The sequence below is a fragment of the Peromyscus californicus genome, unplaced genomic scaffold, assembly GCF_007827085.1.
Source record: "Peromyscus californicus insignis strain IS unplaced genomic scaffold, ASM782708v3 Scaffold_15__1_contigs__length_86483966, whole genome shotgun sequence".
Lineage (NCBI taxonomy): Eukaryota > Metazoa > Chordata > Mammalia > Rodentia > Cricetidae > Peromyscus > Peromyscus californicus.
The window spans coordinates 21,899,755-21,926,020 of NW_026294447.1; the positions used below are offsets into that span (position 1 = coordinate 21,899,755).

Below are 26,266 nucleotides of genomic sequence, written 5' to 3' on the forward strand. Positions count from 1 at the left end.
AACATCCCAGGGGACACAGTCAGTCTCAAGTTAGATTTATGAATTCTGGTACCAAGAGAACGATTTAAAACTGGCGTTAGATTATTCACTGAAGGGTGTGGAACAGCTAGAGGACAGAAGAGCTCAGATTGAGTTTATGTGGAAGAGTAGTGAGCAGTGGAGCAGAAACGGAAAGCAAAGAGGAGTGACCTACATGGAAGTCAAAAGAGCAAGTACTGCCGGGCGGTGGTGGCGCACGCCTTTAATCCCAGCACTCGGGAGGCAGAGGCAGGCGGATCTCTGAGTTCGAGGCCAGCCTGGTCTACAGCGCGAGATCCAGGAAAGGCGCAAAGCTACACAGAGAAACCCTGTCTCGAAAAACCAAAAAAAAAAAAAAAAAAAAGAGCAAGTACTTAGGGCAGAAGTCTAAGAAAGAATGTCGATGAGAGCTTAAGAAGGATGAAAAGTCTTTAATAGCATGTTAGTAGAGTGGTAAGAGAAGCCATATATAAGGAGTTGAGAGAGTGGGATGTATTCTTTGAGATTTGTGACAGTTTTTTGGGGGGAATTGCATTTGAACACAGTTCAAGTGGTATGTGTTGAATGCATAAAATATATATAGATAGGTTCATTATTTAATACTATTAAATATACCATCTATATGAAAAACTGGAATTTACTAACAGTGCACACAAACAGATTATGGCACCATTTACAGTCAAGAGAATATAGGCAGATACAAAGCTATTCAGTCATTGCTTCATAAATTAACTATAGTTCATACAGGAGTCTAATAATTGCATAGCCACTTCCTGTTGATTTGGGGGAGATCCTTTCTCCACCTGAGTAAGCACTTGTCTCTCTAGTCCATTGTACATCAAAATCAAAAGTGGTGCCCAATTCTCACTTATTTTTCACCATGTATAGTATATACAACATAGAAAGTATGTGTTGACTGTGATCTATGAGGCTTCCTTCTGTTAACAGCAAGCTGCTAGTAGTTAAGTTTTAGAGGAGTTAAAACTTGTAGAGCTTATCAGGAGCAGAGAACAAACTCTAGAAAGTCCTGAGAGCTATTTGCTTCCCAGGCTATGATTATACCATGGAAGAAGTACAGCGTGTCTAATGGCTGCAACCGATCCACTCCTTCCATTGCTTCCAGCACCAAGCCCAACCCCACGGTCATCAGTAGATGGAAGGGAAGGATAAGTTCAGTGACAAAGACTAGAAGGTTATCATCAGGAAGGTTTGGAAAACAGCAAAATGGTTTGGTGTAAGAAACTGATATGGTATCCTACCAAACTGATACCAAGGAAGCTGTGACGTCTGGACTAGCCCCGGGAACACATTTACAGTGTAAGAAATGGATAAACTGGGATTTGGTGTTAAAAGAGGAAGAAATGTGGAGAAAGTACATGTTATAGAGCCTGGTGAAGTACTGGTCCAGGACTTCAAAGATGTATCAAAAGTGTAACCATTATAAATGCTATCCGTATTCTAAGAGTCCTCCATACAATTACCAGCAGAATTATTATCATTATTAGAATGGATAGTGGAGGCACAAATGCCCCAGAAGTCCAGATCTAGCAAACAGCAATCTTAATTAGGGAAAGGTGTAGCTAGAGTTTTTCTGCCTGGCCCACAGTCAGGACAAATCTCTCTCACCCGCCAGTCCCAAGCCGCTCAAACCCGATCAAGTAAACATAGACACTTATATTGGTTTCAAACTGTATGGCCGTGGCAGGCTTCTTGTTAACTGTTCTTACAGCTTAAATTAATCCATTTCTATTAATCTATACCTTGCCACGTGGCTTGTGGCTTATCGGTACTTTACATCTTTCTTGTCCTGATGGCGGCTGGCAGTGTCTCCCTCACCCAGCTTTTTTTTTTTTTTTTTTTTTTTTGTTTTGTTTTGTTTTGTTTTGTTTTTCGAGACAGGGTTTCTCTGTGTAGCTTTGCGCCTTTTCCTGGAACTCACTTGGCAGCCCAGGCTGGCCTCGAACTCACAGAGATCCGCCTGGCTCTGCCTCCCGAGTGCTGGGATTAAAGGCGTGCGCCACCACCGCCCGGCTTCACCCAGCTTTTTGTTCTCTCAATTCTCCTCTCTGTTAGTCCCACCTATACTTCCTGCCTGGCCACTGACCAATCAGTGATTTATTTATTGACCAATCAGCAACATATTTGACATACAGACCATCCCACAGCAGAAAGGTTCTTTTTTTTTTTTTTTTTTTCCCCGAGACAGGGTTTCTCTGTGTAGCTTTGCGCCTCTCCTGGGACTCACTTGGTAGCCCAGGCTGGCCTCGAACTCACAGAGATCCACCTGGCTCTGCCTCCCGAGTGCTGGGATTAAAGGCGTGCGCCACCACCGCCCGGCTAGCAGAAAGGTTCTTAACACTACATGTAGAGATAACTGTGAATACTATCTCAGTTCTGTTCAGGGAGGAATGATGGAGGATTCTGACATCATAAAACAGAAAGGTAGCTGCAGAGCAGAAAGATGTATTGGAGTCATGGCCACAGTTCTTTGGTGTTTGCCAAAGACTGCCTGAAGAAAGTAAGAATTATCAAAATTAAAACCCAAGATCAGCAAACATTTCAGTGTTGGTACTCAGCTACTTGATAACTGACACAGTTTCCTATCCCACAAGACAAAGAAACAGCTGATCCACACACCTTCCACCTGAGAATCCATCTGTCCCAGAGGCTGACTAGGATAAGGCTGGGCAATCGCAGTTTACTGTCTCTTAACAGTTATCCTCCAGTGAAATCCCAACAGTTAGAAATAAAGAAAAGATTGGAAGTGAACACACTGTTGTTGCTTGTTTTATTAACTAAATTCGTATTGTCTTTGCATGATAAGGCTTTTTATTATTTTAACTTTAAATGTCTTGAGTAGAACAAAATTTTTACCCAATATACCTTTAATGATTTTCAAATTGCTTTATATCTGGTCATATCTAAGATTTTTATTTTTAAATTTCATTTGTAAACCATGTTGGCAACTCCCACCCCCACCAAAAAAAACCAAAACCAAAACCAAAACAAACCAGCAGCCAGTAAGATGGCTTAGCAGGTAATGGTACTTACTGCCAACCCTAGATGACTTTAGTTTGATATTTGGAACCGGTATGGTGGAGAAAACCAACTTCTGCAAGTTGTCTTTTGATTCCCACACATGTGCTTTGGCATGAATGTACCCACCCAACACACATATGTGGGTGCTCACAAACAGTTGCTTTTCAAAAGCAAAACTACAGGTGCCTGTTAATAAAGGTCTTCATTTTCTTAAAGTTAAACTTAAAAATGTGGGTATGGGCATATTTATGGAGCTCAGAAGACATGGGTGCCAGGGATAAACTCAGTGGCTAGAGCTAGCATTATAGGCATGTACCACCGTGATCAGCTTTTTAATTAGGGATCAGTGCCCTGGTCCTCATGCTTGTGTGGCAGGCACGTTACCTCCTGAGCCACCTCCCCAGCCCTGTGAGACGGTGTTTTACTGTTTTTGATTGCATTTCTCTGATAGGCAGTGTAAGATACACTTTTTCTTAAAATTTGTTGGGCTTTGAATGGCTTCTTTTAAGAAATACCTGTTTAGATCATTTGCCCATTTTAGTTGGTTTGTTTTTGTTTTTTTTTTTTTTTGGTTTTTTTTTTTTTTGGTTTTTCGAGACAGGGTTTCTCTGTGTAGCTTTGCGCCTGTCCTGGAACTCACTTGGTAGCCCAGGCTGGCCTCGAACTCACAGAGATCTGCCTGGCTCTGCCTCCCGAGTGATGGGATTAAAGGCGTGCGCCACCACCGCCCGGCTTGTCTTTGTTTTTAAGTTTGAGTTCCTCATACATACTGGATATTAACCCTCTATGAGATGAGTAGCTGGCAGATATATTCTCCCATTGTATAGGTTGTCTCTGCTCTGTATTCTTTGCTTCTTTTTCTGTGTGAAGGCTTTAAAATTTCATATAATCCTGTTTGTCGGCTTTCACTTTTTAAAAAGTTCTGTGCTTCTGGGGTTCTTTCTAGGAAACCATTGCCTATAGTGATGTCTTGATGTGTTTTCTGTATATTTTTTTTTACACTGATTATGGTTTCTAGACTTACTACATTTATGTCTTTAATCTCCCATGAATTGTTTGTATACAGGTTGAGAGATGGGAGTTAAATTTCAGTCTTCTGAAGAAATCAGAAGAGCTTGTCCTTTCTCCAGTGTGTATTTGTTCCACTCTGATTGGAAAATAGTAGTTGGCTATAGGAATGTGTGTTTACTTCTGGGATCTCTGTTCTTTTCCATTGATCCGTTTGTTTCATAAAGCATGACCTTATACATATTACAGTGGAATGTGTGGGTTCTTCTGTGTCTCTTGAAATCAAATATTATTATTATGCTTCCAGCTTTGTTCTCTTGGACCAGGATTGCTTTGACTATTTGAGATCTTTTGTGCTTCCATACGGATATTTTTCTAGTTCTGTGAAGATCATTGGTATTTTGATGGAGGCTACATTGAATACGTAGATACCTTTGTGTAGTGTAGATATTTTAATAATTTTTCAACCCAGAAACTTGTAAAATCTTTACTTCTTTTTGTATCTTCAGTTTCTTTTTCTTTTGTGTTTAGTAGTTTTCCTTTTAGATGCTTTTCCTTTTCTTGGTGACGTTTACTCTTAGGTATTTTGTTTTATTATAGGTGTTGTGGTGGAATTATTTTCATGATTTGTCCTCAAAAATTTATCAGTGTATAGAGAAGCCATTGTTTTTTTTTTTAAATGCTGCTACTTTATTCAGCTCATCAGTTGTAATAGGCTTTTGATGGCATCTCAGGTTTTCTGTGTGTCCTATCATCTCAAACAAGGATGATTTTACTTCTGCTCCTCTTTGTGTGTCCTTTATTTCTTCTCTTGCCTGCTTGGCCCCACATAGTTTCTCCTTGTATATTGAATAAGGAGTGGTGAACGCCTTTCTTTTCTTCCTGATCTTAGAGGAAGTCTGTTCAGTATGATACTAGCTGTGGGTTGGTTGAGTATAGCCTTTATTACTTTGAGATATGATCCTTTTCTACATTATTTGTTGAGTTCTCCATTTTAAGGCTTTGGATTCTCTTTAAATGGTTAATTAGGTTTATTTTTGTGCTTAGTCTGCATGACTTAAAATAGATGTTCTTACTCTATTTATATTTATTTTATGTTTCAGTTTACCTTTTTTCTTGTTTTCTATTTTGTATGCATCTTTAGCAAAAACAAAACAGAACAAACAAAAACACGCACACACACAAAAAAAAACCTACCAAAAAAATCAAACTAGCCACATGTATGCTTCTTATTTTTATCTTTAAGTTATCTTTAATTATGCCCCATTTCAGTTTATTTTTAACTCAGCCACCAATATATTCTAATACTCGACCATATGTGTGTTATATTCATAAATATGGTATACCTAATATATTCGTATGTATATTTATACCATATATATTAGGGTTATCTCCTTTTTAAGAAGTTTTAAATAGCAGTTAAATTTTTTTGTATGTATGCATATGGGCATATACATGGCATGAACACACAGAAATCAGAGGACAGCCTGCTGGGACTAGTTCTCTCCTACCATGTAGATCCCAGAGAGTGAACTCACCTCAGGTTGGGTGGCAAGAACTATTACCCACTGAGCCATTTCCTAGGCCCTATGATCATTTCTTATAGAGTAGGTTGAGGCTTTTTAGTCTTTTTAACAAAAATTTTTATAGCTTTACCTGAAAAAGTAGAAATCATATTTTATTTGTCTTTAGTGTTTATTTTTTGTATATGAGTGTGAAGAGGTCAGAGGAAAACTTTCCATAGACAGTTCCTGCCAACCATGTTGAAGCAGGGTCTTGTTTCTGCTATTCCGCATATTCCAGGCTAGCTGGCTATGAGATTCCTGCCAGTTCTGTCTCTACTACCCATCTTGTAGTAGAAGTGCTAGGATTACAGGTGCATGCCACTGCATCCAGCATTCTACCTGGATTCCAGGGAGCAAACACTGGTACAAGGCTTGTATACTTTGACCCATTGAGACATTTCCCCAGATCTGGGTTTTATTTAATAACATGATTTTGGTTGCTTTTTTAAAATGTTTAACTGTACACAGTGTTCATTCTTAGGTTTTAATATAGAAAATCTATGCTAAGTTCTTTTATTGATATTTCATTATATGTTTATAACTTTTAAAGAGATTAATTTATTGGGTCAAGTTCTCACTTTTTAGCCCAAGCTGTCCTTGAACTTGGAGCATTCTCCTCACCCTAGCTGCCAAATGCTGGAGTTTTACAAGCATGAGCCACCAAGCTAAGATGACTGTAGAATTCTTTTATACTCACTTTTCCTGTGTATACTCTTGTCAGAGAATCTTTTTAGAGTTGTCTTGAGAACTTTGAAGCTAGCTGTATATTCCTCCCCATCTCCACTATTGGTGGTTTATTTATTCTGTCTGGGTGCCTTTAATATTCTTTGACATTTGTTGAGTTCAGCATGACTCTATCTCAGTGGTTCACCTGGATTTATTACATAAAAATTAAGTTTGTTAGTTTAGAAGATTAAATTTTAGATTTAATTAGATTAATAAAGATTAAAAATTAAAACTAATTTTTTTTTTATCATTTGTACCAGTTTATTTCACAAGCAGTGTTTCTGATCTTTGGGTGTATATCGACAAAATAGGTGAAAATCCCTTTCCTTAGTTAGAGCCTGTATATTGTGTCAGGATAAGTCTTCTCCTCCCACATCCTTCCCCCTCCCCTAAAAAGAAAGAAAAATAAGATATGACTATTACATAGCATTGAGATATGAGTAAGTTATATAGTGTTGTGGGGATTAGTAGTGGAAGAGGGCTGGGGAAGACTGCAGCAGGATTTCAATATTTAATGGCTTTTACTGTGGGCTTCCTTGAGGATACAAAGAGAACAGCCAATGCAAAAGTACTAATGCAACAACATTGTTGACATGTTAAATTGTCGAAGAAGCTATGTAGCTGGAGGGAATAAATAATGAAAACAGTGGAGAATGAGGTCAATTTAAAGTGGCATTGCAAGGCTTGCAGGCCATCTATTGGGGAGTTCTGGTTGCTCTCTTGAGAATGGCCTAGCTTTATAGGGAATACCAGTAAAAGCACTTGTATAGAAATACATGTTATTTTTTTCTTACTATCTTTACTGTTAATTCCTTGTGTTCACAAAGCTATCATCATATCATGTATCTGGATTACTAATCTATACATCTGCTTAGCAACTGGAAGTAAGGTGTGGGAGGAAAAGAGAGATAAAGGATTATGTTGAATAAGTTTTCCTAGGGAGACAAGGAACAAACCCCTCATATGTCACAGAGAGTAGCACAAAGAAATGGTTCCACTCTATTCTAGTTTGGTGAGCTAATGCGCTTAATTGGGTTTACTTTCAGGAGCACAGATGGGAGGTTACTTGTGGAAGCACAGGCAACTACACCACCGGAATCTCCCTTGATCCTAGAAATGTTAACCACTTATATATTCTCAGGGTTAGATGAGCAACTCGTATGATTAGTAAATGCTTTGTAGGGCTGCCTTGTGACCCACCTCATGTGCCACCTCATCTGTAAGAGAATGTTAGTAGGCCTGTAGGTGGAGTTTTCTTTACCACCTGCCAGATCCCAAGTAACTAACACAGAGGGCTAATATTAATTATAAACGCTCGGCCAATAGCTCAGGCTTGTTACTAGCTAACTCTTATATTTTTAATTAACCCATATTTTTATCTACACTTTGCCACATGGCTTGGTACCTTTTCTCACTATGGCATGTCCATCTCTGGCTGGTAATTCCTCTGACTATACCTTTCTTCCCAGCATTCTCTGTTTAGCTCTTGTCCTAACCTTATCATGTCCAGCTATTGACCAGTCAACTTTTTTATTAAGCCAATCACAGTAACATGTGTTCACACAGTGTAAAGGAATATTCCACATAGGCCTAATGTTATGAAAGTCTTCTGTGGGTAATAACAGTTAAAATGACTTACAGATGGCAGTGGCCATATCATACCCAGAGGACAGGATTCCACAACAGATGTCTTAAGTATTTTTAGTTTGAGCAACTTGAAATAGAATTGCCAACCATTAACATGTATAGAAGTAGTTAGTCTTTGTCTGCCAGCCAGCTCCCACATCACAACACAGAGACTTATTAATTATGAAAGCTTAGTCGATAGCTTAGGCTTGTTTTTAACTAGCTCTTAAAACTTAAATTAACTCATTTCTATTAATTTACTTTCTGTCTTGTGGCACATGGCTTATTATCTCATCTCATACATGTTTTCCTTGTCTTCCTCCATGTCTCCTTGTGACTCTGCCCTTCTTCTTCCCAGTACCCTCTGTGCCTGGAAATCCTACGTAGCTATTGGCCATTCAGCTCTATTAAACCATTCAGAGTGACATATCTTTACATAGTGTAACCAAACATCTTGCAACATATAGTTTATGGAAAACATCAGGAGTTTTGGACATGTTAAAAAGTCTCTCTTAGACATTGTAGTAAAGTTATTTTACATTACTTAGAGTTCAGGAGAAAGGTGCATTCGACTATTCATTTGCATCATCAGCATGTAGATGGCATAACCAAGAGGGTGAGTGTATATGGAGAAGATAATCAAGGGTGAGGTATGAGTCATTCATACCATTATTCCAGAGTATGCTGAAAAATATGCCATGAAGTAATAGGGTGGTCTCCTTGAACTCCACTAAAAAGACTGCTGAGAAGTCAAGGAAAATGAGAACTGAGAACTGTTGGAAAACAATCATCTGTTCTTTATCAGATGGATTTAGAAGCGTGTTGAGTGTCATGGGGACTAATTTGAGTGCATGTTTAAGAGTGAAGGAAGGCAGCCGGGCGGTGGTGGCGCACGCCTTTAATCCCAGCACTCGGGAGGCAGAGCCAGGCGGATCTCTGTGAGTTCGAGGCCAGCCTGGTCTCCAAAGCGAGTTCCAGGAAAGGCGCAAAGCTACACAGAGAAACCCTGTCTCAAAAAAACCAAAAAAAAAAAAAAAAAAAAGAGTGAAGGAAGGAAAATTGGAGCCAGCTAGTACAAATGATGTCTGCATGGTTTGTCTGTCAGAAGTGTACCCAGTATCTTAGCTCAGCAGCTAACAAGGAGAGAGACTTCTTTTTTAAACATGAGCAAACCCTACTCCTAGATAAAGAGCTATAGACAATTAATGACTTGAGATGGAAAATCCATCTTCCCCAGGGATGAACCCCATAATTGGTTATCTTATATCAAATGGTCAACCCTAAAAATATACACATGAGTAAAGCTAAGTAGACTCAGAAAGTTGTATATATATTAATTTGTGTATATATGCATGTGTTTGTATGACAAAAGTTTAAAAGAGGCCATGAATTTGAGAGAGAGTAGTGGGTGTGTTTCTAGAGAGGAAACTGGAGGGAAAAGATGGAGGGGAAAGGGATATTGTAAATAAAGTACATGTACATGAAATTTTAAAAAAATTGAGAGCAAACTCCATGTATTTGGGTATATGTAATAGGAGTGATCTGTTAAAAAGGTAGCATGCTAATGATCCTTAATATTTTATTCTGGTGTTTTTAGTCATAGTCTTTTCTTTTCTGCTGCTGCTGCCAAAAGATTTTCTTTACATTTCTTCATTTATCTTGTTTTGCATTTAATTTTTATCTCAAAAACAATGTCTAAGAGAGTTCCAGATTTTCTTGCTTTCTTAAGTTCTTTGAAAGCCTAGCTGTGCTTAAGTTTTGTTCAGAGTTTATGTTTATAAGGTTTTAATATTATTCATTATAATGTTTATATGAGTATGTTGCTGATATTGCTACACTAAGGGGGAGGGGAGAAAACTATTTGTCTTCCTTGTCTGTTCATTTATACTGAGAATTTAAACTATCTGCTATACATTTAATTAATAAGATAGTTTACATTATTTGCAAATATATTATAAGCATGTTTTTGCAGACATAAAATTTGTTTTAAAAATAGCAGTATAAATAGCATAAATTCTTGCTTATGAAGGTAGTAACAATTAAAATTGTGTCATTGTAAATCAGATCTTGTTTTTCATTGACATTTTTTAATTGGAGACTTCATTTCTCACTAAATGTAAAAAAAACCAAACAAGCTATTTATATAAACAACATATATCCTTGTTTTTCTCTTATTTCAGAGAACCAGGTAGCATTTTATAAATGTTGTAGTTATCTAGTCTTAGTTTATCAGTTTTAAATTATATGTTATTTTGAGTTAGTGTGAACTAATGGCTTTATAAATCAGTAACTCTAGCCAAGGGATGAATCTCAATGTGGAGAGCTTAAAATCCTACATTTGTCAGATACGTACATTTGTCAGTCTCCCTCATACTAGGAAAGTGGAGGGAGACATATGTAACAAGTCTGTCTCTGTCCTGCCAGCAGCTATCAAATAATGGCACAGATTTATTATTAATTATAAAAGCTTGGCCTTTCTTAGGCTTGTCCCACTAGCTCTTATAACTTCAATTAACCCATTTATTTTAATGTATGTTCTGTCGAGTAGCTGGTTACCTCATCTCTTCATACTGCCCATGCTGCTTTCTCCATGTCTGGCTGGTGACTCTGCCTTCTTCCCAGAGTCCTCTCTGTGCTTGTAAGTCCTGCCTATACCTCTTGCTTGGCTACTGGATGTTCTTTATTAAACTAATCACAGCAATATATCTTCACATGGTGTACAAATAGCCCACAACATTCCCCCCTCCCCCATTTTTGTCTAAATAAAATGGAAAGGTTCTAGGACTGTTTCACAGAGAAACCTTGTCTGAAAAAAAACAAAAAGAAAAAAGGGGGGTGAGGGGAGATTTTAACTCTAATACAGTAAAATCATATACAATAAGGACAGTCAAGTAAGAAATACATTTACAATGTTCATTCTATCTGTATTTGGCAAATTTATCTTTTTAGGTCTCAAAACATTTTCTTAGATAAACAACTTAAGCTTTTATGTTTCTCAATCTTATAAACTTTACATCTTTTATATAAGTTTCTTTTTTGAGTTTGGTAACAAGGAGGACTAATTATAACTATCTAGTCTTCAATTCCATCAGAGACCCAAGAAGGATATAATATTATCTGAGTAAACAGGAAGTGGAGAGCAGACGACTTCCAGAACTATAGAAATGACAGAAACAGCTATCTGAACAGTTACCCCTTACCCCAAAGTTTCTCTGCAACTTTGAAGCATCTGTCTTCACCCTTCAGGACTAGGATATCTGACAGACTTTTCTGTGAAGCAGGAATTTTGAAGGACTGTTCTACCTTGTTTTGGCAAAGTGTATCAGTTGCTTTCTTTTGTGTCTTGGTTGTCTCATTTGGGCAACATACTGTCAGCAGTTGAGGCAAGGGCAATTTCTTGCCCAGTGACTAACTTTTGCCGCAAAGAAAGTAAACCCCGGGACTGGAGAGTTGGCTCAGTGGTTAAGAGCATTGACTGCTCTTCCAGAGGTCATGAGTTCAATTCCTAGCACCCACATGGCAGCTAGCAACTGTCTGTAACTACAAGATCTGACACCCTCACACGGATATACAAATAGGCAGAACACCCAATGCACACACACACACACACACACAAAAAAAAAAAAAAAAAAAAAAAAAAGGAAAGTAAACTCCATATGGAGGTTCTTCAATGACCATCATTCTTTTTTTAAAGTAAATTGGTACTGCCAGGAGTAGACATGTCTCACTGTCATGAAAAGCCTTAGGTTATTGAAACATTTTAAATGTCATATTCTATAGGTCTTTGAAGTACTTGAAGACCATCTATCTATTTAAAATATATCTCTGTTTAACCTTGAAAACATACCTAACATGACTACACGTTTGATTATTATAGATGGCTAACTACTAACCTGTGTTTCTTAATTATATATTACATTTTTAAATGAGCAGAATAGGTACAATAGAAACATACATACAGTATAACAAAAATAACGTTAAATTTGTATCAGTATACCAAAATCCATACCACTGTAAAGTATTTGAGACTAGTGGTTGTTGAAAAGTAAACTCAACAATCCACCCTTTTATCCCATCATTTCTATACTATATGCCCCCTTTTTCCCTTCAGAAAGAGATCCCTGAATATAATCTTCTTTCAGCTTTTTTCCTGATCGTGGCCAATAACAACTTGTTACCAACCCCCTAAACAATGACAAACATCTATAACCCACTGAATGACCAAAACCCTCGCCTCTTGGGAATGTGGACATCATGTTCTCTAGACTGCTTCCTGTTGTTTGGGGGCAGTGGCATCTTTAGGGGACCCTGAGAAAATTGGGATACTGCTCTGGTCCTGGGAGAGCTAGCTGTATAGTTTGTTGTAGTGTCTCTGTGTATTGGGGAAGTACAGTGCATATCTTATCTGAAGTCCTAGATTGGAATATCACTTGAAGCTGGACCTTCTCAGCTAGCAGCTTTGAAGTTGTTCTGGATGCAGATTTTGAGAAAACTGCAACAGAGGCATTCTGAGAGGCTGGATTATCTGGGCTACTTGTTTTCATTGGTGTATGGTCCTTTTATTTCTGAAAACACACAAGCTTTTAAAGGTAACATATATCTGCATTAACACAAATATGGAATGTGCAATGTGCAGAAGTCAGCTAAAGATGTTTTTTTATTCTATGTTTGAGCAGGTAAAAGGCACCTATCTACTTTATAAGTCCATTTGGACTGTATAACCAAACTAATATAAATCTCTATCCATGTCATATGAAAGGATGGCTTATAATAAGTCATGAGGACTCTAGCCAACAAGGTTTATCATGTTTCATCCAGTCTCAGAGCTGTTCCCATGTCAGGGGATCAGCTTATACATTATCTGTCCTGCTGTCTTTCTTGGTTTTTTTCCCCCCTCATTTCTGTAGCCAAGATCCTTACTAATTTTGAAGAGAACTGTAACTTTTTGTTTCCTATGGAAACAAAAGCATAATCTCTCCCCAATGCAACATATTTTCTGACTTCCATTTTGAAGTTAAGACATCTTAAAATAAATAGGTTGATTCAATTTAGCAGTTTTCATAATCCAATGTCTCAGCAACTATTGTGTTTTTGTACATGAGCATTTAAAAATTTCAGAGTCAACAAATTACCGTACAGGATCCAGATACCCTGGGTATATCCAATATTTTTGTGGCTTATTCTTTTTATATTACTGTATTCCTTTTTTAAAGACTTTATTATCTTTAAACTGTATTTTTCCTATGACTGTCTATAACCATTTTCATTAGCATCTATATCTGTTCAGAGATTTTCTCATTCTGGACCTGACTTTATTAAGTGCCAGTAGCCACTCACTTGCAGTGTACTCTGATGTGTGCCAAACCTTAAACTGCTAAGTGGCTGCTGAGCAGCTCTGGCTGTTGGCTGCCACTCCCCCCTCCCCTTCCCTGAGGACCTAGCCTCATGTCAGCTTCAGCAGTACTGGGCAGTACTGCATGGTACTGCCCTAGCACTGGAGATTTGCTGAGTCCCAGTGGCAGGCATTTTTACCTAGCATGCCAGTTGCTCAGGTGCTCTGCCACACAGCAGGGCCTCTTAAAGAGCCTCACCTCTGTATGCTGTGAACAGTGGGCTCTGTGTTTATGCCCGCAAGTTGTACACCATTTGTAATGAGTCTCTGTCCCACCAGCCAGCTCCCAAATAACAACATGGAGACTTATTATGAACACTTGGCCTTAGCTTAGACTTGTCCCACTAGCTCTTATAATTTAAAGTAACCCATTTATTTTAATCTACATTTTATTTTTATTTTTCGAGACAGGTTTCTCTGTGTAGCTTTGGAGCCTTTCCTGGAACTCACTTTGTAGCCCAGGCTGACCTCGAAATCACAGAGATCCACCTGGTTCTGCCTCCCAAGTGCTGTGAGTAAAGGCATGCGCCACCACCACCTGGCCCTATGTTTTATTTTAATCTACATTCTGTCATGTGGCTCATTACCTCATCTCTCCATACTGTCCATGCTATTTCCTCCATGTCTGACTGGTGACTCCACCTTCTTCCCCGAGTCCTCGTCTTTTTCTGGAAGTCCTGCCTATACCTCTTGTCTAGGTATTGGCCATCTAGCTCTTTATTAAACCAATCATAGCAATATATCTCACACAGTGTACAAATAGCCCACAACATGGGGGCAGCCTTGAGCTACAGAATGGAGCCTTATCTCAACAACAAATCCCTGAATTCTTGAAGAACTCCCTGGAGTGATTCTGCTGGCTAAGAACTATGAATTATAGACCAAAAAGAACTGTATGCATTGTAACTCATTTTGAAAGGTGTATCTGATCTAAAACTCCTCTTCTTTCTTTTTTTAAATAGTTTATCTACATACCCTAGGTTGAGTTCACTTTGTGACCCAGACTGACTTTGAACTAGCAGCATTCTGGCTAGCTCAGCCCCACAGTACTAAGGCTATAGGTGTACACCATATGCCCTGCCCCAGATTACTTTTTAGCTTGTAAACCTCTTTGTGGCAGTATCCTTAGGAAACAGACTGGTCATATAGGTTGGCCTCCTCCCCTGTAATGATTATCAGAGCAGACCTGTATTAAAGTGTCCCTTAGAGCTGCTGAAAAGTCCTTGCTCTAAGATCTTGCCTTTTTATTGTAGTAGATTACTAGCACCATACCTGGTGATTTCAGAATTAAATCCCCTGCCTTGTTAACTTAGGGCCTAGAAGTACACTTTTGAGCTTATGCCAGATAATCTACCTTATTTTGATTCCTTTTATTAACCCACCAAATTTAGTGAAATATTCAGGTGTTCTAAAACAAAGTTAAGACTTTACTTTTTCCTCTCCCCAACCTCAAGTGGGGATATAATTACTTCAGTCATCTCAGAGTTTAAATTGGTTTTGAATGGCCAATAATAAAAATGTAATCTCTTAACAATGAATTGCAACATTTAAGATTAACTAGACAGCTTACTTTTAAAAAATTATTTTTAATTTTATATATGTGTGTGTGTCCATGCATATATAGTTATGTGCATGTGAGTACAGGTGCCTGTGAAGGCCAGAGACATCAGATCCTTATGAATGGGTGCTGGGGACCAAACTCAAGTTGTCTTCAGGAGCAGTACATTCTCTTAATCACTGAGCCGTCTTTCCAGTCCCAGATATCTTACACTTAAAAAAAAAGTAACTCTTTAACTTTGCAGACTAAGAGCTCTTTACCTCTTCATTTCTGTTACACTGTTATATCCTAGGCATTGCTGTTGAGTAGAGGTGCAGTTTCTTTAGCAATAAACAGACAAAAAAAGTTTTGCTTCAGGTTGTCCTTTTCCATTCAAATTGTAATGCAGCTACTAGTTTGTAACTTGAAAAGGACCTTACTTCCAAGAAAATAGAACTTAGCCACTTACCTCTACCTGGCTTTTAAGTACAGTTTCTGCTACTTCCTGGACATTTGGTGATGGTCAGTTGGAGAATAAGATTACAGACTGTTTAACTAGGTAAGTTAGGTTTTGAGCCAGAATACTAATGACCTATTGTAACTAGTCTTTGCTTACTAAGAGTTGTGTATTCTTTTTCTTACTAGGAAGTGTTAGTGACTGAGGATTTGAAAGTTAGATTTCATGAGCTCTGGCAGTTTGCTGAGTGAAAGGACTAACATATTCAAGGTGTCCAGTGTAGAGACTAAAACAAGTTTCCTGTAGAAAGAATGGGGAAAATGAGAGATGTTTTTGGGCATTAGATAAGATGATGGTATCTGTGCTTACTCTTCTTGCTCCACTTTGCTGACTACAGAGTGTGGTTTTGTCCTATTTGTAAGTCTGCAACAATACTTACTCACTATTTGAATAGATTTGTGTCGGGGTGTGCATGCTGTTATTTATTTTTGTTTGTTTGGTTTGGTTTATACCAGGGAAAATAAAAAATTTATATATGAAGTTAGACTGAAAGAATCTAAGGTTGTGAATGAAAGTGCTCTAACGTTTCTTTTTGTGTTTGAAGACTTCATCTTCCTATACTTCAGAAACCCCAACTGGGTGTTTGCAACAGCATCATCTTTGGAGATAACATCTAGTCCAGAAAGTTGAGTTAGTATCTATCTCCTGAACAGATGGATTTCAGACAGTGTTCATTGTGTTTTTAACATGTTCACTTCCTAGTAAAGAATCCATTTTCTCTCTGATGTTAGATTTTGTTTCATTTCTTTACTTTTCTGAAGATGTTGTGTGTGTTCCTTAAGAAAATGATGTTAAAATGTAAAGGGAATAGATAGGAAGGAAAGGGAGTGAGAGAAGGGTGGTGGTAACATTGAAAGTTTATAATCAGTCGAGCATAACTTGTTCTTACAAAGAAAAGTTCATACAGAATCACAGTTTACCTCGAAGGCTAAATAAAGTTGACCACATATAAAACAAGGAGGGATGTTAGTTATTGTCCTTTGTGTTAACATTGAGAAATTATTTTTTCCAATCTCTTATTTATCCAGTCCATTTATTTTTCAAAGAGACCATTTTCTTCTAGTCAGCCTTTTATTTTTTTTTCCCTGTTCATTTCTGTCTCTGTTGTTCAGTTTACATCCAGCAGCATTTATCAGGGCAAATATTACTGGGCACTTGGATTGGATGTGACTTTTTACTTCTTTTGGTCCAAAGTATTTATTTACCTTGCTTGGAAATATTCTGGAGAAGATAAACATTAATAGTTTTAATTTGAATATGTTTTCTTGTAGCAGAAAAAGAAAACTAAGACCTTCAATCCACCAACACGTAGAAATTGGGAAAGTAATTACTTTGGGATGCCCCTCCAGGATCTGGTTACAGCTGAGAAGCCTATACCACTGTTTGTTGAAAAATGTGTGGAATTTATTGAAGACACAGGTAGGCTAGAAGAATCAATACATGAGATTTGATTTGTATTTGGATTTTTGGTACAATAACAGTTTGTCAGATGTTTGTGGTATGTTAAAGCTTTATTTGAGCCTTATAGTTCCCATTAGTGTCATCTCAGTCACCTTGAAGGTAGTTATCTGAAACTTTATTGTTGATCAGTAGTAATTTTGAAGATCTTCTTGAACATAATAAATATGTTGAAAGTTAAAATATTAAACTTACCTAATTGTGAAATTTATAATAGCTATAATATTAAGAGATTACTTTTATAATTTTTTAAAAATATTTTCAACCTAATACTATTTATGTTACTTATTTTACACATGAGTAATTTTCTTTTAAAAGTTAAAGCCATAATTATGTATTTACAAATGGCAGTTCATTCTGTGTGTGATTTACTATTTATTCAGCAGTTCTAGCTTGGTGTCGTTTTATATGGTTTGAATTGTGTTTATAAGGAATGTATAGATATCTTCACAGTTCTAAAAACAGGTTTGCATTTATGTTTGCTTTGCTGTAATATAGATCATTAAAGCTGAAAAAAATCAGAGTTGGGATAGTAAGTGTTGGGAAATAGATTTGAAAAAAATGTGCTTGAGTGTATTTTATTTATTGTTTTTGAGACAAGGCCTCACTTTGTATCTGTGGAACTGTGTAGACCAGTTTATCCTCAAACTCACACAAATCCTGCTGCCTCTACCTCCTGGAAGCTGGGATTAAAGGCATTTGCCAACATACCTGACTATTGAGCATATTTTAAATGAGCTCGAAGTTAACCGTGGACCTGAGTGATTGAATGAACTTCAATTATAAAAAAGTTTAAAAACACGAGCTACATCAGTTTTAGCTTTATTTGCTTGTAATGTTCTTTTTGAGATATATAAGCTTTTGGGTTTTTTTGTTTGTTTGAACTAGTATAATAGCCATGTCTTATCTAAATAATCATGCTTAGTTTTGCTCATGGATGCCCTACCTTTTATTCCAATTATCAGCTTATTTCTATACATAACCAGTTTGTCTATTTGAATGATGACTTCTGGTTTTAGTAAGGGATAGAATATAGTAAAGTACTGTTATTCACTAGTATCATGATTGACATAATATATATCTCCATTCAGTTGGTACATGTTAATTTTTAGAGTCTACATTTGATGTGAACTAACTTACATTTTCTTTCCTTCAACAAACACTTAAGAAATGAGTGGTAGACAAATTTCTTGTTCGAAGTTAAGACAGGAAAAACAAATGCAAAGATTTTTCTAATACTAGCTCTCTGCTTTGGACTTACTGACTTCTCATTTTCTGTAGTAATATATTTAGGCCTTGTGAATACAACATGTTTGTTGTTGTTTGGGGAAGGGATCTCGTGTATTCTAGGCTGACCTTGAGCTTCTGCTACTCTTCTACTTCCCAAGTGCTAGGATATAAGGCATGCACAACTAGATTCTGTTTTATCTGGTTTTGAGGATCAAACCCAGTGCTTCCCAAATACTAGGAAAGCATCTCTACCAACTGAACTGCATTCCACCTGTAGGCCTGTGGATATGACTGAGGATTTAGAAAATGATTTTCTTCAGTGATTGAAAAATATTAAAATAACAATGGGTTTAGCATTTACCAATAGAATGAAAATTTATTATTTTTAAAATGCCAGTTTCTTGAGTATTTTCATAGTAATCGAGTGACCTATCTTGAGGGAAGTGACTGCGATTCTAATTCAGTTTTTAACTTGAATTAGTCTATAGATCAAATAAGTAATGTGCACATTATTATTATAATAAGTAATGTGCTTTGATAGAAATATACTTAAATATATGGAAATACAATACCTATAGAATAGAAGAATGAAACTAGAATCTTCTTGTATATTGCTTGTTTTTATTACTGATTTTTAAACTGATGATCAGTTTGGCACCGATTGTCAGTTGCTTAAGAATCCCATTTATGGGGCTGGAGAGATGGCTCAGAGGTTAAGAACCCTGGCTGTTCTTCCAGAGGTCCTGAGTTCAATTCCCAGCAACCACATGGTGGCTCACAACCATCTGTAATGAGATCTGGCTCCCTCTTCTGGCCTGCAGGGACACATGCAGGCAGAACACTGTATACATAATAAATAAATAAATCTTTAAAAAAAAAAAAGAATCCCATTTATGTGGTGGTGGTGGTGGTGGTGGTGGTGGTGATGTGGTGGTGGTGGTGGTGGTGGTGGTGGTGGTGGTGGTGGTGGTGGTGGTGGTGGTGGTGGTGGTGGTGGTGGTACCCCTCCCTGTTACTCCTCAACTCATGACGCTGTGTCAGGCCAGCCTGGGCTAGGTAGTGAGACCTGGTCTCAAAAAAGAGAGTTCAGTTGACAGCTCTTATGTGACCTACAGCATAGTAACCATCATAAAGTCCAGCTTATAGTTTATAATAAATGAAGATGTAGAAATGGTAGTCATTATTTTAAAGTTTTATTTTAGCCATTTACAGATTCTAAGCTCTGTTATAAGTCATGAGCATTCATTATAATCAGCTCTCTTGTTTAGAAGATTAAATGTTGAACAGTCTTGATAAAAACATGATGGGTTTAAGAGTCAATGAATCAACTTTATTGTCAGAATTTACATAAAAAAATATTATGTATTATATAGACAATTTCCATTTGCCTCAGACAGCATCTAGTGTTCTATAATTGTGTATAATGTTAGCTGTTGTATTTTATCTCTGATGCTGAAGGTCAGACCTGATGGGGTCCTGTGTGTGCTAGGCCAGCTGTCTACCAATGAGCTACATCCAAGTCCTGTTGCCATTTTAAAATCTTTTTTTAATGCTCTGTTATGTTGAGAAAATATTCTAATGTTCCTAGAATTTTCCCCAATGGATGTTGTTGGTTTTTTTGTACACCAGTAATTTTTTGGTTTTTCGAGACAGGGTTTCTCTATGTGGTTTGGTGCCTGCCCTGGATCTCACTCTATAGACCAGGCTGGCCTTGAACTCACAGAGATCCTCCTGGCTCTGCCTCCCGAATGCTGGGATTAAAGGCGTGCGCCACTGCTGCCCAGCTATACACCAGTATTTTAATAAAATAGATATTAATTGTCCTGTGCTTAAATGTCCTTGCAGTTACATGCCTACATCCATAAAACCCTTCACAAATGATACTCTGGATAGAAGTAAAAACAAGAGTAAATAGAAGTGGCTACTGAGACAGTGTCATTTTAGTCATAGTCTCCCTATAATTAACACTTTTAAAAGTGGGGCTTAACATTATTTACAGTTACATCAACATTCATAGTGGCTGGATATTGGGGGCAAAGGGCACACTATGATCACAAGACATTTCTTTGTACTTCCCAAATCGTGTTATAGTTTAACTGTGAAGGTCAGTTACTACAACGCAGCTTGTTCTTACCAAGAAGGATTTTATGTCTGTTCAGAGTCTTGGCCCTTTGGGCCAGTCTACTATCAGGTAGAAGAAATTGTAAGTAGATCCTTCATGTCTTACCTTCAGATGACTCCCAGTTTTCATACACTGTCTGATTACTTTAAGATACACAGAGGACTTGCATCAGGGCCATGTAAATGAGGATGTTCTATATGAAGATCACATCCTTAGGCATCTTGTTTCATCTCCATAGAGTCCAGTTTTGGTGAAAACCCTTCAGTCTGGCTGGGTGTTAATTTTATGACAAAGTTTCTCTGCATCTTCAGAGATGATTATAATGTTTTTATTTGCTTTCATATAGTGAATTACATTGGTTGATTTTTCAAGTAAACTAACCTTGAATTCCTGAGACAAATACCCCTGGGTCATAATGTTTTATACTTTTTATATATTGCTAGATTAAATTTGCTAAAATGTTAAGGATCCAGAGTACTGTTTAGTCTATACATAGTTAGAATTACTTACTGTAGCAAGAAGATTTTACTTAACTCCCTATTTATTAAAAGATATTTTCAGAATAATTTTTAATTCCTGGCTACGGGAACTTTCTTTTCATACATGTACAGTTTTCAACCAGTTTGTAGAGATTTTTGTCCATACATGTAGGGGGCTCTTAACTGTGTATCTCCATTTCTGGTGCTGTGGCCCACAAATTAGACTTCAGTCTTTCTGACCTCTTCTCTATAGCTGCTAAATTGTCTTGGCCTATGAGGTTTCCACCTCCGTTCACTATCATCTGAAGATTCTCTAGGCATTCACATGGCTTATCTCATTTGCTTTTCCCTATGGTTAACAGTTGGGTTTTTTTAATTTTTATTTATTTATTTATTTATTTATTTATTTCATTATTTATTTATTTATTGGTTTTTCGAGACAGAGTTTCTCTGTGAAGTTTTGATGTTGTCTTAGATCTCACTCTGTAGACCACGCTGGCCTTGAACTCACAGAGATCCGCCTGGCACTGCCTCCCGAGTGCTGGGATTAAAGGCGTGCCCACCACCCGGCTAGTTAACAGTTTTGAGCTGCGTATTTAGTACTTTTTTAAAAAAGGTTTATTTTTTTCCCCTGTTTTTAGTTATTTATTATGGGAGGGTAATTTTCATGCAGTTAATTCCTCATGGTAGAAGCAATGTCCATATTAATGTACATAGAATCATAGTAAAATAAAACTTTGCAAAATAGTTTGGACATGTTGCATCTAATGTGCCTGTGGAATATCCTAGTAAAAGGCCAAGACTCTGTTGCATATGTGGCCAGAGGTCAGGAAAGTGTTTTGAGTTTCAGATGCTAATTTAATAATTGTCAGTTTATAAATACTAATGTAAGCTTTATGTTAATGAAATTCAGGATCAACATTTAGAGAAGAAAAGTTCAGAATGTTAGCAGACTATGCAAAACAGAGGTCCTAAAACCAGAGAAGAAAATAAAGAATCATGGTTATAAGTATTAAATAACTTAATTTTCTTACTGTTTATTAAGGTAAAATTCACAAACTTAATGCTAACCTTATTAAAGTATACCAACCCAGTGATCCATATTGCATTTAGTATTGTAAAGCCACCCAGAACATTTTTAAAACCCTGAAGAAACTCTTATCCTTATAAGAGTTCCCTATTCCCCACTTTGTCCAGCTTACTAATCTGCTTTCTGTCCCAGTGGGTTATTTATTCTGCATATATCATATAAGTATATAGTATATGAATATTTTTCTAGTTCTTAGCATTAACATGTTTTTGCGATTCACCTATGTTGCAGCATGTATCATATTTTATCTCCTTTGTTATTTGGTAGACACATTCAGATGGCTTCTACCTCTTGACTGTTGTGAGTAGTTGTACTGTAAACATTCATATACAAGGATTTGTTCAAGTGTTCTCTATTTCAGTAGGTTTTTAGAGGAATGGAATTGCTGTGTCATTCAGTAACTGTTTCACTTTTTTAAGAACTATCAGAGTTTTCCAAAATATACTGTTTTATATTTGACCAGCAGTGCATGAAAGGTCATCACCGGTTACAACATCACTAACACTTGTGTTCTGTGTGCTGTGTGTCTTCTTTCTCACTGTTATTTCCCTTTTAATATGTAATAATTAAATAAAAAAATAAACTGTAGATTATTTTGATAGTATTGCCATAAGCAATATTGTCTTTCAATTCATGCATGCTTGGTATTTTTTCACTTGTTTAACTATTCCTTGATTTTTTCCCCCCAAATCCTTTGTACAAATATTCCTGAGCATTTTATTGGGTACTATTCAGTTGTAAATTTTTAATTTTTTTTTTTTTAGTGAAATCCTGGCATATACAGTGTTTTGTATATTAACCCTGTAATTTGGCTGAATTATTTTTATTAGCTCTATTAGTTTTTGGTTTGTATGTATTCTTTGGAATTTCTTGTGTGTCTCTGTGTGTGCGTGTGAGTGTGTGTGTGTGTGTATGTATGTATATATATATATACATACATATAATGTTTTCTAAGTAGGTATAGCTTTACTTTGTATTTTGTATGGCTTTGTTTCTTTGTACTGGATTTTAACACATTGGTGAGTTCCAGTGTGAAATCAGGGCCTTTGTCATATTCCTTATCTAGGGGATAGATAGTTTTTTGTCGTCTTTGGGATTTCATAACTATTACTTACCCTGTTGAGGAAGCTTCTTCTCTGTTAGTTTCCTGAGGCTGCTCTATAAGACCTTTAGAAAGTGGCTAGAATAAAATTACAAAATCACGTGTCGTATCTGAAGGTTAGAATTCTGAAATCATGAGTGACATCAGCAGGGTTTTGCTGTCTGAAAGTCTAGGTAGAATTCCTTTTTGTTGTTGACTTCAGTTATGATCCCTTGGTTCACAGATGTGTCACAGTCTTTGCCTTTGGCGTTCTCATTGGGGGTTTTCTCTTTTTACTTATTTTTAAAATAATTGTGTTTGTTTATTTGTGTTTGTGTGTGCGTGCACGTGCACACGTGCACGTGGAACTCAGAGGACGACTTGGGGAGCCAGTTCTTCATCCCTGTGTGGATCCTAAAGCATCTTTAGCCACTGAACCATCTCACTGGTCCATTTTCTCTTTTCTTGTTGGTATCAATCACATTGGGTTGTGAAACAGTCACCCAGCTGCAGCCAATATGTTCTTTCCTTGAATAATTATATATGCAATAATCAAAGTCATCTTTTGAGGGTTTATTGGTTAAGCTTTATTATGTTACTTTTCTATTGCCATGAACCAAAAAACACAAAACAAAGAACAAAGGTATTATATTAGTTTATGGTAACAAAGGGATAGATTCCTCATGGCAGAGATGGCACAGCATGGCAGCTTTATGTGTCTTTTCTTACACTTTTGAGCTCTGGAAAACATTAAAAGAATTATTCACCAGGATCCATTCAGGGACCTTCCATTATAGTTTTTGGTATGCTTTTACACTTTTTTAAATAGCTTCCTACTGTAGCTAGAGTTTTCCTGCCTTGTCCACAGTCAGGACAAATCTCTGTCACCCGCCAGTCCCACAGCCGCTCAGACCCAACCAAGTAAACACAGAGACTTATATTGCTTACAGACTGTATGGCTGTGGCAGGCTTTGCTAACTGTTCTTATAGCTTAAATTAATCCATTTCTATAAATCTATACCTTGCCACATGGCTTGTGGCTTACCTGCATCTTCACATGCTGTTTGTCATGGCAGCGGCTGGCAGTGACTCCTTTCCCTTCCTGTTCCCTTAATTCTCCTCTCTGTTAGTCCCGCCTATACTTCCTGCCTGGCCACTGGCCAATCAGTGTTTTATTTATTGACCAATCACAGCAATTTGACATACCAGACCATCCCACAGCATCCTACTTATGTCTGTTTTCATGTCATGTATGCTTCTGGGTTTTGTTGGTTTGGTTTTGGTTTTTTTTTTTTTGTTTGGTTGATTGGCTTTGGACTTTTTTTTTTGGTAGGGCTGAAGTATCCTTAACATATCACACAGTAGGTGACAATTGTTAAAGAACTATTTCAATTGCTTTTAGAATTCTAATCTTTAAATACCCTCAACTCACTGTCCAGTAATTGTCAGAAGTTGCTGTTATTGACCCTTGAATTTAACAATGCAGGTGCTGGGCCTAAAGGGATGGCTCAGCACTTAAGAGCACTGGCTGCTCTTCCAGAAGACTGGGTTCAGTTCCCAACACCCACATGGCAGTTCACAACTGCCTGTAGTTCTAGTCCCTGGAGAGCCAGTGCTATCTTCTGGTCTCGGTGGGTACCAGGCATACATGTGATACACAGAAATACATGTAAGCAAAACACTCATCCACAAAAATAAATTAATTATATTTTTTTAAAAAAAGGAGTGAGCCACTAAAAACAGTCTGGGTATTTCTTTCCTAGCACAGAAGAATTGTAAATTAGCCCTTGAAACATTTCTTCAGATTGTTTTTAAATGCTTATGTCCAGCAACAAATTCCTTTAGGCCTCCTGGTATATTTTACCTTTTTTGGTTTTCTAGCTTTGGGCTATCTTATTTTTGTTACTAACAACACTGTCTTACTGAAATATCTGATCATTTAACTGGTTAAAAAGCTAAACTTTGTGTGTTTTTGTTTTACCCACCATCCATTAGAGTATACTCTCATGAAAGTAGTGGTACCTGGTCTGTGCATAATTAATCCTTTAGGTTTTATAACCAAATGATTGCCCTTGTGACATTACACACAGATATTTCTTTTAAATTTCTGCTTTGGGGAGCTGGAGGGATGGGTCCTTAAGAGCATGTGCTGCTCTTGCAGAGGATTCAAGTTCAGTTCCTAGCACCCGTGTCAGCTCCAGGGCATCCAATGCCCTTTTCTTGCTTTTGCAGGCACCTTCACATATGTGCACATACCCCTACACAAACACACGTACATACTATATAATTAAAATTAAAAATCCTTTTTTAAAGAATATTTTCCAAACTAAAATCGGAATTATCTCCCCCTCCCCCCTTAAAAAGAAAGCCAGGTATGGTGGCATACACCTTTAATCCCAGTACCTGGGCGACAGAGGCAGGTGGACCGCTATATAAGTTTGAGACCAGCCAAGGGCTGTGTTATAAAACTCTTGTCTCAAAAAATAAAATTAGATAGGTAGATAGGTAGGTAGCGTGGTAGTTTGAATGTGATTGGCCCTCATAATCTCAGGGAGTGGCACTCTTAGGAGGTGTGGCACTGTTAGAGTAGGTGTGGCCTTACTGGAGGAAGTGTGTCACTGGGGGCGGGCTTTGAGATCTCTTGTTCAAGCTTGACTCAGTGTGACACTGAGACCATTTCCTGTTGCCTTCTGATCAAGATGTAGCCAGTACCATGTCTGCCTGCCACACAGCCATGCTTCCTGCCATGATAATAATGGACTGAACCTCTGAACTTTAAGAGGCCACCTCAATGAAATGTTTTCCTTTATAAGAGTTGTTGTGGGCACTGTGTCTTCTTCACAACAATAGAAACCCTAACTGAGACAGATAGATAGATAAGAAGTTCAGAGAGTGGGATCATTTGTTATGGTTGAAGTCTGTTTTTGCCAAAGAACCTTGTAGTAGAAGTTTTGCAGGCATTGGTGGTAATGGGGTTGGACTTAACTGCCTTGTATATGTTAGAAGCTTGGTCCTTAATGTGGCGGTGTTGAGAAGTAGTGTGGACCTTCAAGAGATGAATGCTGTTTCAAAGTCCTTAGATCCTTTCCTAAGGTGATTAGGATAGTTTTTGAGAGAAGGTTATAAAAGCCTGAGCTTGGCCCTCCAGCTCTCTGACTTCCTTTCTGTTAAGATTACATTTCTACTGTAATGATGCAGCTGAGAGCTGATGCTGGTACTAAAACCATCTTCGTTAGAAAGTTAAATGTCCTTGTCTATCTTATTGTAGGAACAAAAGGCTAACATATTTGTGCTAGAGTTTTCATAATTTAAAGTTACATGAACACCTGGTTTTCTTTCGTTAAACATTTGAGTTAGCATACAGAGCAATGGGCTTCA

At 37.4% G+C, this 26,266-nt stretch overlaps 1 protein-coding gene across 4 annotated transcripts in view; it reads left to right on the top strand.

The window, feature by feature from the left end:
- Arhgap5 (Rho GTPase activating protein 5) overlaps positions 1–26,266 on the top strand; it is an 83,125-nt gene that overhangs the window by 30,753 nt on the left and 26,106 nt on the right. For 3 of the 4 annotated variants that reach the window (XM_052738513.1, XM_052738512.1, XM_052738511.1), the window contains exon 3: positions 16,700–16,847. In XM_052738513.1, the coding sequence (XP_052594473.1) occupies positions 16,700–16,847 (148 nt within the window). The remainder of the gene's footprint in view (positions 1–16,699; positions 16,848–26,266) is intronic. The other variant, XM_052738515.1, reaches the window with a different exon arrangement.